At 38.9% G+C, this 13,797-nt stretch overlaps 1 protein-coding gene across 5 annotated transcripts in view; it reads left to right on the forward strand.

Annotated features, from left to right (window-relative positions):
- The window catches only part of USP37 (ubiquitin specific peptidase 37), a 98,841-nt gene that overhangs the window by 79,819 nt on the left and 5,225 nt on the right, over positions 1-13,797 (forward strand). For all 5 annotated transcript variants that reach the window (XM_081796345.1, XM_081796341.1, XM_081796342.1 and 2 more), the window contains 5 exons: positions 4,189-4,355; positions 6,973-7,033; positions 11,056-11,171; positions 13,066-13,135; positions 13,655-13,793. In XM_081796345.1, the coding sequence (XP_081652471.1) occupies positions 4,189-4,355; positions 6,973-7,033; positions 11,056-11,171; positions 13,066-13,135; positions 13,655-13,793 (553 nt within the window). The remainder of the gene's footprint in view (positions 1-4,188; positions 4,356-6,972; positions 7,034-11,055; positions 11,172-13,065; positions 13,136-13,654; positions 13,794-13,797) is intronic.

The following is a 13,797-nucleotide window of genomic DNA, read 5'->3' on the forward strand; positions in this document are numbered from 1 at the left end:
CAGAATACCATCATTAGCTGTCTTTTTGCTACTGAAGCTCTCTCCCTGAGTGATCTCATATTTTACCACAGCCTCACAGACCGATGAACTACCAAATTCATACCTCTAGCTTGGATCTCTCAGCTGAGCTTTAAATTTTGGTATTGAGATGCCTACGTAAAACGTCCACTTGGCAGGGTGCCTGGGTGGCTAGCTCAGTTAGTTAAGCACCCAGCTCTTGATTTGGGCTCAGGTCATGATCTCATGGTTTATGGGATTGAGCCCTACCTTGGGCTCTGCCCTGGTAGGGTGGAACCTGCTTGGGATGCTCTCTCCTTCCCTCTCTCTGCCCCTCCCCCCCTCCCTTGCGTCTCAAAATAAATAAGTAAACATTTAAAACTTATTATGATTTGCCATTACACTTCATCCAAGCTTCTTTTTCCTTTCTTTCTTTCTCCCCACAAGCTGGGGAGGGGCACAGAGAGAGGGAGACAGAGGATCCGAAGCAGGCTGTGTTAACAGCAGGGAGCTGGATATAGGTCTCGAACTCACGAACCATGAAATCATGACCTGAGCCAAAGTCAGACACTTAACTGACTGAGCCATCCACGCTTCTTACAATGGCCTGTCTCCACTCTCCCCCTCTTTCACTCCACTTAGCTATACTGGCTTTGTCTCTCTTTGTTCCTACAAATATGCTAAGTTCATTCTCGTCTCAGAGTCTTTGCACTTAAGCTACTTGAGGATAAGGGCCATCTTGCTTTAATTGTTGCTGTAGTCCCACCTTCCACAACAATTCCTGGTGCATAGTAGATTCTCAGTAATTATTTGGGGCCCAGCACATTGTCTCATGAATCAACTGAGGAGGGGCAAGAAGACTGCCAAGTAAGGTTTCACTGTCTCCGGACACCAGCCAGAGGGAAGAGTATGTGCAGAGGTTGAGATGTGAGAGAGGCCATGGCAAGTTAGTAGGCAACAAAAAAGTTCAGAATGATCTGCATGACTGGAGCATAGTGTTGAGGAAGAAAAGCAAAAGAGAAAAAGCTATGCATCTCTAGTTTTTACATGGCCTAAACCCATTTTTAGAAGTTTGGACTTTATTTCAGAACCATTAGGAAGTTATTGAATAGTTATAAGCAAACAAGTGTTTGATAAAGATTTATATTTGAAAAAGATCATTCTCAAAGCACCTGGGTGGCTCAATTGGTTAAGCATCCACCTTTGACTCAGGTCATGATCTAATGGTTCATGAGTTTGAGCACCATATCAGACTCTGCACTGGGATTCCCTCTCTCCCACTCTCTCTGCCCTCCCCCACTTGCATATGCATGTGACCGCGCGCGCTCTCTCTCTCTCTCTCTCTCTCTCTCTCTGTCGCTCTCACTCGCTCTCACTCCCTCTCAAAATAAATAAATAAACTTTTTAAAAAAATTTTAAAAAGGGTGCCTGGGTGGCTCAGTTGGTTAAGTGTCCTGGTCATGATCTCGCAGTTCATGGGTTCGAGCCCCATGTCAGGCTCTGTTCCTGTCCCACTCAGTTTCTCTCTCTCTCTCAAAAATAAATAAACATTAAAAATTAAAAAAAAAAATAAAGTTTAAAAAAATAAAAAGACCATTCTGGCTGCACTATAGCACATTTATGAGAGAAGAAATTCAAAGTAATCCTGTGAGACCTGTTAAGAAGTTACTTCAGTTGTCTAGGTCAAAAACTAATGATGCCTTAGGCCAAGGTTTTGGCATTTGAAGGAAAAGTCGATGGATTGAAGAGATAGTTAGGAAATAATGACTTACCTGATATGAGGGATAAGTAAAAAATGACACCAGCTTTCTGTCTTTAAAAAAGGCACATAAGGTGCAGGGGTGGCTCAGTTGGTTAAGCTTCTGACTTCGGCTCAGGTCACGATCTCAGTTTGTGAGTTTGAGCCCCACATTGGGCTCTTTGCTCTCAGTGTAGAGCCTGCTTCAGATCCTCATCTCCCTCTCTCTCTGCCCCTCCCCCACTCACTCTCAAAAAATAAAAATAAACCTTAAAAAAAAAAAAACTGTGTATAGTGATCCCTTTCACTGAGACATAGACTATAGGAAAGGAGCAGGTTTCATTTGGTGTAGGGGAAGAAGCAGAAGATATGTGTTCAGTGTAAAAATGTTAAATTCTGACATGTGGCTTTCCTTCTATCCATTGATCAAGTTCCTTACAAGAGTGTTATTATTCCATGGTCATATTTGTTCCCATAGATCTTAAGTAATGTTTGTATCCATCTGATAATCTTGTCCTGATAACAAATCTATCTTGATTTTAGCATCTCAAAGTAATGCTTTGGTTTTCTATCACGTGGATTAATTGGTAGTATGATTTTAGGATTTGTGGGGCACATCAGTACCTGGAATGCAGAAAATTATTGGTTAAGAAAAATTACCTTTTTTTAATGAGTATATTTTGGTAATAAAAGTAATAATATTTATCTTAGGTCTAAAATAGCAGCCTCAACTCCCAAATCTTTCTTCCACTTAAAATGTTCAACATCAGCTAATTTTGAATGTCTCAGTTCCACATTTCCAGCAGTAATCAGATTGGTTGACTCAAATATCCATTCCTGGTCCAATAAGCTAAGGCCAGAGGGACAGGCAGGGTCAGAGAGACTTCAGAGCTCCCCCTTCCAGCTTGTGGAAATGACTTTCTCCAAGAATAGAGGAAAGGAAGAAGTTATATCTTTTAATGTTTGTTTATTTTTGAGAGAGAGAGAGAGAGAGAGAGAGAGAGAGAGAGACAGAATGTGAGCGAGGAAGGGGCAGAGAGAATCCGAAGCAGGCTCCAGACTCTGAGCTGTCAGCACAGAGCCTGACACAGGACTCAAACTCACAGACCACGAGATTGTGACCTAGCTGAAGTCGGACACTTAACTGACTGAGCCACCCAGGCGCCCCAGAAATTACATCTTTTATATAATTTTTTAATTGGGATCATATTGCTTTTGCACTTAATATATTCGAAGAGTTTTTCTCTTTTAATGAGTATTCAGAGTTTTAATGGTAAGTATTCAGTCAACAATTTGATACAATTAAAAAATGATGACAACTTACTGATTTAGAGTCTAAAGTCAAGATGTTGTAAACCTTAGATTAATTGGTAGTGCTGTGGAAAATCTATCGTTTAAGTGGTTAAGATACAGTATTAGGGCAGATAAAGAGCATATGCTAATTTTAACACAATCTATATAAAATGAATCTGTAAAGGTAATTCTTGTTTGCCAGTTAAATTCTTTTTATGAGACTTTCCCTAACTTGTTAAGATGATAATATTTGCTTTTGTAGTGTTTGAGAAAAAGAAAGCATTGAACTCTGTCTACCCACTCTTACCTATATTAAAAATCATAATGAGATGTTTTTGTTCTCACAGTTCAAATAACCAGAACGAAATCATGACCATACTGTTTATCCCAGCTAGCTGTGGTCTAGAGATTGAGAAGGAACAGAAAGAAATGAAAGATTTTTTCTTCTTCTCTCCTTGTGTGGATGTTTTAAACATATATAGTCATATACTTGTGCAGTACATGAAGTGTTTACGTATTTCATGTAGCTCTTTTGATTTAGGATATGTACAAGGTTTATTTGATTATTAATGAAAACACACACTCATTTGACCTAATTTAATAATGAGAAAAAATCTCAATGTTAGCTTAATCATTCTAGCCTAATTCTTCATTTACTCTAAACAATGCTTTATTCCTAATACTTGGCTATGTGACATTGTGACCGGCTATGAATATGGCTGTTCATTTTTCTCCATCCTCAGCCATAGTGCTTCCTGATTGGTTACGTTTCAGAACATTGCTGTAGATCAGTGGTTCTCAACCAAGGACAGTTTTGGCCCCCCAGGGGACATTGACAATGTCTGTCATTTTTGGTGGTCACATCTGGGGAAGGGGGTTGCTATTGACATCTAGTAGGTAGAGACCAAGGATGTTGCTGAACATTCTGCAGTGCATAGGACAGCCCCCTCAAACAACAAAAAATTATCCCACCCAGAATGTCAGTAGTGCTGAGATTGAGAAACCATGATCTAAATGTAGCAAGATGAAATTGTGTGTCCCAAGCAAGTCATATATGAGGTTCGGGTCAGTTACTCTCTGAACAGTAGGTGTCACTCTAGTCCAGAGATTTCAGTTTATTAGAGAGGATTTCCCAGTTACGTCTTGTTCTGCTTCCTCAGATCCTGCCAGTTTTACTGAGATAACTAAAGACTGTGATGAGAATAAAGAAAATAAAACTCCAGAAGGATCTCAAGGAGAGGTTGATTGGCTCCAGCAGTATGATATGGAACGTGAAAGGGAAGAGCAAGAACTTCAGCAGGCATTGGCTCAGAGCCTACAGGAACAAGTAAGAGATACTTCTATTGCTGTTTTCTCCTTACCTGTCTTCCCCAGTAACAACAACTAACATGCATTAAGCACTTACTGTGTGCCAAGCATTGTTCCAGGTGATTTACATACACTAAGGCATTGGTCCAGCAAAACACACAAACTTGTTTGGAACTTTGCCTTGGTTCTGAAACAGAAACAGTGATAGTTTTTCTTTTTTTGAAATTCCAAATGCAACAAAATGTATTGTTGATTACTTCCCATTAGTGTAATTCGTTGCATGCTAAGGCAGGATGGGTTATTACACATCATCCCCTGTCCAACTTTATTTTACAAGCTTTAGAAATAGCCAGCATACCACCATGATTTTTTAATATTTTAAGGCATTGTTCTGGTCACTTTCTCACAATATGAATTCTTTCCTGTGAATTATTTGAGCATAAAATTCTCAGGGCTATTATCTGAATAATATCTGAAATTTCAGCTTTCAGTCATAGACTGGAAAAGATGAACATTTATCCGCTCTTTTCTTATATAGTAATCTAATCTTAAATTTCTAATTCTTCATACTTATATTTGCCAAAGCTGTTGCTTTTGCCTGAGGTATTGCAGTTGCCTAAGGTATCTTGACTAAAAGGTGATGTTTTCATGGTTGTGTGATCCTATGCAATCCACGTCATGTTAGTAATAAAAATTTACCAAAACTCCCTAGAATGAGCACACCATTTTAGTGTTTACAAATAATCAGATTAATAAATCTAATTTGTCTGAGGGCACCTGGCTGGTCAGTCAGTAAAGCATGTGACTCTTGATCTCCGGGTTGTAAGTTCACGCCCCTCATAGGGTGTAGTGATTACTTAAAAATAAAATCTTAAAATCTGATTTCTCTAGAACAGTGGGGTTCATTCTTAACTGCACATTACTATCATCTGGGGAGCTTTAAAAAATACTGATACTTGCATTGTTCTTCCCCTCAGGAATTCTGATATAATGGATCCTGGGGTATGGTCTGGGCATCTAGATATCTTTCCTTTTCTCTCTCTCCCTCCCTCCCTCTCTCTCCCTCCTCCCTCCCCCTCCTCCCTCTCTCTCCCCCTTCCCCCTTCCCCCTTCTCTCAGCCTCCCTTCTCTCCTTCCTTCCTCCTTGCTTCCTCCCTCCTCCTTACTTCTTCCTCCATTTTTTAAAACCTCCCAGTGATTCTGGTGTTCAGTCAAGGCTGAGAACTGCTGCTTTAAAATGCTTTCAGAACCAGCTGTTCTGTATCCTTTTATTTGTGAGAAGTATCTCCCTAGCTGCCTCATCATCAAGATGTATTTATGTCAGCTATTTTGCAAATAATGGATAGTAATCATTTGTTTTAGAAAACTTATTTTTCATCTAAAAGACCAAGGTCTGATTTCTTAACAATAGTTCCTTATAGTGCAGAGAAAGAAAAAATTCAGCATACCTCTTTTTCATGCACAAAGGACATATATCCTCTTTCTTGTCAGCTACCCAGTTAAAACTATCTTAAGAACCTATCTTCACATCTGAGAATAGAATATGAGGTCTCTTTAGTTTGGTATACCTGCATCATTCTATTAATAGCTAAAAGAGTATCTTTTACCATCTGGGTTTCAGCACAGACTTTATATGCTGGATGAGTTTAAGTAATCATATTTCCTCTTAGAGAATATCTGTTTCTTTCCTGAATACAGTATTATTGCTCCCAGGACTGTAATGCAGAATAGCTCATTCTAAGCTTCTTATATACTTTAGTAACTAAAAACAAGTCTAGACTTGGGAAAAGTATAAAACGGTTCTGCTTAAATTACATCTTTTCTTCATTTATGCATGAAGTTTATAAATTTCTCTGCAGGTGAGAGGGAAAAATTTTTAGAGTCAACATTTCCCTATTTTTATAATTAGTCATCAGGTTGACATTTTCACAGGTTCTTGTCTTTCTAAGAGAACCTCAGATGTATTAGAAAAGTAACAGCAGCATTCATTTAGTATTCACCAAGTATCTGTTACGTGTGTCGGGGTTTTTTTTAAGCAAGAAAAAAATAGAAAAAAGAATAAAATAGAAATGTTTGAATAATGATCTTGTGGAAATTGTTTCTGTTGCTGTCATAGACTTAGGGACAGCAATACACTAGGACCCGCTCACCGTCAGCTCAGGCGTGCCCACCTCTTCCCAGCCGTGCACTCAGTATCACATTGGTAGCTTAAACTTTGCCACAGTGGGAGTATTTATACCACGGAAATGGGCAGATGCTGTAAATCAGAGGAAAGAAAACAGAGCAACTTGCTAAGTAGGTTCTGCTGTGTGCCAGGCATTTCATACATACAAGAAGAAAGGGAATTAATTAGATCACACTGTCACAGTGAATGGCTTTTGGTTAGCAAGCCAAATGTGACTGACTAGAAGAGATAACATGTAAGCCCTTTTAACCCCCGAGGTTGTGTTTTAGGAAAACAGGGTTGAAAAAAGTAAAGGATTTCTCCACATCCCTCGAAAGGTCATACTCCATACATTTGTAAGATTATGGAAAACATTGTGAGCAAATGCTTCTAGCGCGGCTGATCTCATCCTTGGTAAATAAGTTTAATCAGTACCTTTTTAAATACCTTAGTTTTGTTTTTGTCCCTTTAGGAAGCTTGGGAACAGAAAGAAGATGATGACCTCAAAAGAGCAACAGAGTTAAGTCTTCAAGGTGTGGAGATTATTTTAATTACATTGTTTTTATGGTGAACTGTATTGCACACAGAAAAACATGTAAAGTATTATTTTAATGACAATAACAAATTTTAACACCTTCAAGGTAAAGAAATAGAACCTTAGAAATTGTGTACCCATTTCTTCCCTCCACCCCAAGAGAAAACCACTGTTCTAATGTTTGTATCCATCAGTAGCTTTTTTTTAATATTTTTATTAAAAAAACATTTTTTTTTAATGTTTTTACTTATTTTTGAGAGAGAGAGAGACAGAGAACTAGACAGAGGGAGGGGCAGCGAGACAGGGAGACACAGAATCTGAAGCAGGCTCCAGGCTCTGAGTTGTTAACACAGAGCCCGACGCGGGGCTTGAACTCATGAATTGTGAGATTGTGACCTGAGCCGAAGTCGGACACTTAACCAACTGAGTGACTCAGGCGCACCCCGGTAGCTTTTTTAAAAAAAATAATTTGTCATCTCTATCCATATCACCCCTCCTTTTTTTTTTTTTTTTTTTTTTTTGAAAAATTACATAAGGACATGTGAAAGAGCATTTTGCCATGATTAGAACTACTAGAAGATAATGTGGCCTCAGTTTCCCTGTGAATTTACAAGAGTTCGCTCTTGGCAAATCAGTGGGCAAAATCATGAGTATTTAGAAACATAATGCTCACCATAGTTGTGGCATGTGGCAGAACTAATATATGGACCAGATACTAGAGGTCCATAGGGACATGTAGTCATGGGAAGCAGGCTCACTTTTATTTTCCAAGATCACTAGTCTTTCTCTGGTTCTCAGAAATAGATCAAAACAGAACACTTTGGTACAAATTGAGTGCTCTAGGCTGATCTAGACACCAGGGCATAGAGCAGAGAGCCTGAATTTTGCTGGCACATAGTTGAGGCAATTACAAATAAGAATTGAAGCTAGATTTCACCCAGGCATTCTGTGCTCTATTAGAAAGATGGTATAGTGGTGGCATTAATGGCTGTCACAAGTCACATTGCTCCAGTCTGGACGGGTTGCCCTTTACATCCATGCACAGATACCCTGAGAGCTCCCTAACCATTCTCCTGGGGATTCCCTCTGAGTCTCTCCTTTGTTTGAATCTCTCATTTCCTGTATCTCACCCTTCCTCATTCTTGGTCTACTTGTGTACTTGTGCTTTTTTTTTTTTTTTTTAACGTTTATTGTTGAGAGAGAACACACGTGAAGCAGGGGAGGGGCAGAGAGAGACAGGGACAGAGGATCCAAAGTGCGCTCTGCACTGACAGCACAGAACTTGATGTGGGACTCAAACTCATGAACCATGAGATTATGACCCAAGCCGAAGTCAGATGCTTAACCAACTGAGCCACCCAGGCACCCCTCTACTTGTGCTTTGATGGAGAACGTCCTAGTAGTTTTCTTAGAAAAGAGGGGTTGTGACTCAGGTTTTTTTGGAAGCTTTGCAAGTTTCACTGTACCTAGTATTTGATGGTTTGGCTGTATAGAATTCTGGGTTTGCAGTCATTGTGAAAGCATTGTTTCCCTCCAACTTCATGCTGCTGAGCAGTGATAGAAGTCTTGTTTGCAGAGTTGCCGTATGAAAGCCATTCTTTATCCTGATATGACCCCGTTTTTGTCTGAAAGCTTGTAGGATCTTTTTATTTCTACTATGATGAAGTTTCATACCGATGTGCTTTGATGTGGGTCTTTTTCATCCATTTTACTGGGCACTTAAAAGATCATTTTAATAGAGAAACTTGTGTCCTTCAATTATAAGAAATTTTCACTGACTTCCTCCCTTTCACTCTCCTTTCTCTTTTTGAAACTTCTGTTATCCAGACTTTCTGGTCTGATTCTTAAAATTTTCTCATCTCTTCTTTCTAGTTTTCCATATTTTGGTAATTTTGTTCTGCTTCCTGGGAAAGTTCTCTAACCTTATCTCTAGCTCCAAACCTTCTTTTGAGTGTTTTATTTCTATCATATTTCTACTTTTCAAGAACTGATTTGTGTATGTTCTCTTTTTCGTAAGCTTTTGGGGGGTGGTCATGGAAGTAATACCATCTCAAATCTCTGAGGATATTAAATATAGTTGATTTGTTTATTTGAAGGTTTCTTCTCCCTGAATAGATTGTTTCCTCCAACTGCCCTGTCCTGTGTGGTTCTTATGGTCTTTATATTACTTATTAGAGGCTTTCCTCAGTGTCTAGTAATCTTTGGTTGTTGGTTCATTGTTAAGAAAAGGAGACTAAAAAGATAGTTGGGGGCACCTGGGTGGCTGTCAGTTAGGTGTCCGACTCTTGGTTTTGGTTCAGGTCATGATCTCACAGTTCTTGAGTCCAAGCCCTGCATAGGGCTCTGCTGACAGCCTGACAGCATGGAGCCTGCTTAAGATTCTCTCCCCCTCTTTCTCTACCCCTTGCCCACTCACATGCTCACTCAAGCGTGCAGTCTCTCTCTCTCTCTCACACAAAAATAAATAAATAAACTTAAAAAAAAAAAAAAAGATGGTTGGAAGCTCTGAGCACATGAATAGTTAGGGCTCATCAACTCTGAGTTTTAGAGTGTGGGACTGTTTTGAAGATGATGTTAATATTTTAGGACTTTGTCATGGGCTGGTCAGATTCCTAAAAAAAAAAGAGTTTTCTCTGGGGCCTGGGTGGTTCAGTTGGTTGAGCGGCTGACTCTTGATCTCACAGTTCGTGGGTTCAAGCCCCACATCAGGCTCTGCACTGACAGTGTGGAACCTACTTGGAATTCTCTGTCTCCCTCTCAGTCCCTCCACCACTTGTGCACTTGCTCTCTCTCTGTCTCAAAATAAGTAAATAAACTTAAAAAAAAAAAAAAGAGTTTTCTCATTTATTGCCTTTGCCTAAAGGTAAAAGATGAGGCTGTCAGAGTTCTGAGAGCCAAGTATAGGAATAGGGCTGGGGTAGAGGGGTTTGCTCTGCAAATCGTGGCCTGCTTCCCCATTTGCTGTGTGTGCCTGGCGTTCCCCCAGTCCAGAGAGTGTTTTACCCCCTCCAGAGGATGAAACTCCAGATTTCTGTCACTGCTTAGCAGCATAAAGTGGAGGGGAGGGGATCCTGGGGGTCTGTTTCTCAAAACACTTTTCACCAAATCCTTATTTTTTTTTTATCCCCTCCTTAGCCTCCAATTTCAGGGGTACATGATATTTGCAAGTTGTATGTCTTTTGAACAAGAGTCTGTGATTTAAATTGGATTGGTTCTCAACTTTTCTGTTACTGGCTTAAGATTTGGTTTTGGCTTTCCTAGGTCTGCTAAGTCAGTCACCATCTACTTTGTAGTTTTCAGGATTCTGATTCTATAGTCTCTTTCTCTGTTCTTCCCATTCATAAGTGTTCGTGTCTTTTAAATAACTCTATACTATGATTTTAAGTGGGATTAATTGTATTTTAAAGCAAAGAGACACCTACGAATGCTTCTGGGACTCTTTAAGTCATTACTAAAGATGGAGTCTTTCAGTAGAAACTCATCATTAAAGAAAAAAGTAGATCTTGGATTTAATTATTAGTGTAGTATATTTTAAGTGAACCTTAAATTCAAGGTTAGATACCATTATATTAAATTTCAAAAGAGTTAATGTTGAAGAATGTGAAAGGATACTAATTTTTTATGGTCTCTTTTCTGTGAGGTGGTTTGTATTTGCTGGGGCATCCACAATATGCACCAAGTACTTCAAACCTAACATACAGTTTATAGAATGTGGAATGTAGTGAAATTGGGTTATCTGTAAAATCATATTCTCTTTTTCAGGTTTATTCCTTTCTTATTAGAGTCCTATCCCTTTCATATAAATATATTTAAAAGAAAAAGGGACATTTCTTTTATAGATACCTGGTACCTGAATTGTTATTCCTCAGAGTGGGCTGGGTAAATTGGAACCCTAATGATAATATGTTGTATGTTTCCATAGGATGATAAAATGTGTACCCCAAGCTGTTTTTTTACTTTTCTAATCCTATCTCTTTGTGTCTGTTCTAAGAACTTTTACAACATTTTTGTATTCTTCAGAGTTTAACAACTCTTTTCTGGACTCATTGGGTTCTGATGAGGACTCTGGAAATGAGGATGTTTTAGATATGGAGTACACGGAAGCTGAGGCTGAGGAGCTGAAAAGAAATGCTGAGGTAGGTGACCTTCTTCCGTGAGTAGAACTGGTCACATTGTCAGGATTACTCCTCCTGCTGTTTGTCTTCAAAGGCCTCCCTGTCCATGTCCCTTGCGGGTTCATCTGTGCCCTGTGGCAGCTGTCCGATGGCCTTCACTTTCTCTTGCCTTTGCTCCTCGTTTCTTACACACAAGCTTCAGAACAGACTGAAACAAAACTGACTCCCTCGTGTACATGTTAGGTAGTAAATGAGTAACATGGCTCTTGATGTCATATATTAATATTAACTCACCTTTAGTTCTGCCAAAACTATATTGTCTTAAAAAATTTTTTTTAACATTTTTATTTATTTTTGAGAGACAGACAGAGCACAAGTGGGGAAGGGGCAGAGAGAGAGGGAGACACAGATTCCGAAGCAGGCTCCAGGCTCCGAGCTGTCAGCACAGAGCCCAACATGGGGCTCGAACCACTGAGATCATGACCCGAGCCGAAGTCGGACGCTCAACCGACTGAGCCACCTAGGCGCCCCAAAACTATATTGTGTTTAAAGTTATATACCAAAACTAGCTGGTTGTTACTCAGTAAAAACTATTGTACTATTAAACTAGAGCACATTGTAACCTTTTCTTACCCTTCTTTTTTTCTGAAATAATTTTTTTTTCCATTTTCCAATTTTGTAATTTTAATTGCCTAGGAGTCCACTGTCCTAACACAACTACTGTTAGCATTTTGACATACTTTGTCATCTCTGCCTCCAAGTGTGCTTTAAAAAAAAGTAGGGGCACCTGGGTAGCTCAGTTGGTTAGGCGTCCGACTTCAGCTCAGGTCATGATCTCGTGGTTTGTGGGTTCGAGCCCCACGTTGGGCTCTGTGCTGACAGCTCAGAGCCTGGAGCCTGCTTCGGATTCTGTGTCTCTCCATCTCTCTGCCCCTCCCCTGTTCATGCTCTGTGACTCTCTCTCTCAATAATAAATAAACGTTAAAAAAAATTTTTTTTTAAGTCATAAGTACAGTTTTTATCCTGCTTGCTTATTAAAGATTAGTTATAAGCATTTTATTTTTAATTGTTGTATGTACTGTATTCCCTCAAATCAACATACTGTTCATTTCATTTAGGTTTTAACCATGAGCATCTAAGTTTCTGTTGTTCACTGTGATAAATAATACACTGAGGAATTGTGTATGATTGAGTGTTTTCTATATTTAGAATTTTCTTCTTTAAATCCCCAGAAGTAAATTACTGCCTCAAAGTTTATGAACATTTTAATGGTTCTGGTTTACATACAGCTGTATTCCTTCCCCACATTGTACCTTATGGTGCTCCCTGCAGTGCATGAATGTCACTTTTCAGGGTTTTTAAAATTTTTTTCTATTAATAATATTTTAAGGGCATTTAAAAAAATATTTAAAAATGTAAAAGTTTACCCATGATCCCAGCAGCACCACTGCAACTGTTTTCATTTTGTTCATTTTGTTTTCCAGTACTTAATCATTAACATGCTTGTTTTTATAGAGCTGTAATTATTGTGTGCATTCATGTGGGTTGGGAAAACAAGTTAACGTATTGCTGACCCACTGAATAATATTGCACTGAGTTGGTATACCACTGATCATTTAACTATTTTTGAGTCTTTCGTTAATTCCAACTTTTCATTATTATAGGTGATGCTACAGTAAATAATTTTACACACGTATTCTTTTTTCCTTTTGAATTATTTTCCTAGAATAAATTTTAGCTGGGAGTAGAATTCTTGGGTCAAAAGATGTGAACAATGGCAACCACTGGATTTTTTTTATTGAATTTGACTACACACACTGAAACTGTCATGTCGGCTTTGATAGTACATTTAAATTTAGTGTTTCACTTTTATTCAAATGAAGAGTTAAAAATCACGCCCACTTCTGTTTTCCAGACAGGGAATCTTCCTCATTCTTACCGGCTCATTAGTGTTGTCAGCCACATTGGTAGCACCTCATCTTCAGGTAAATGAACATTGTGATTTCAGTTTTTTATAAATGAAGTTGCCAGCATTTACTCCCTGTTAGTTGACTCTGTGCCCAGTATCATGAGCTGTAGGTTGAATGCATCAAGAAAAGGTTTTAAATCTTTTCTTTGATCACACTAAATATGAATTGTGTTAAAGGTACAACTTTTTAATTTCTCTATAAATGACCCAAATTTCCATATACATACATATATCTATATCCAAAAAGTTGTCCTGCTGTACTATATTACTCCCTTGAGTTTCTGTACATGTTTTCGGAATGGTTTTTAGAAACATTGCTGGGGGTAGGGTCGATGGGAAGGCTGTTTCTCTCTCTCCAAAACTTCCTGTACCTGAGAAAAATGCAGTGTGTTCTAAAAACCACAATTTTAAGGGGCACATGGGTGGCTCGGTCAGTTAAGTGTCTGACTCTTGACCTTGATCTCAAGATTGTGAGTTCAAGCCCCGCGTTGGGCTTTAAAAAAAACAAACCATGTTAAGATTTTATTTATTTTAGGTCATTACATTAGTGATGTGTACGACATTAAGAAGCAGGCATGGTTTACTTACAATGATCTCGAGGTATCTAAAATCCAAGAGGCTTCCGTGCAGAGTGATCGGGACCGGAGTGGTTACATCTTCTTTTATATGCACAAGTAA

Source organism: Panthera onca, chromosome C1 (assembly GCF_046562875.1).
Source record: "Panthera onca isolate mPanOnc1 chromosome C1, mPanOnc1 haplotype 2, whole genome shotgun sequence".
NCBI lineage: Eukaryota > Metazoa > Chordata > Mammalia > Carnivora > Felidae > Panthera > Panthera onca.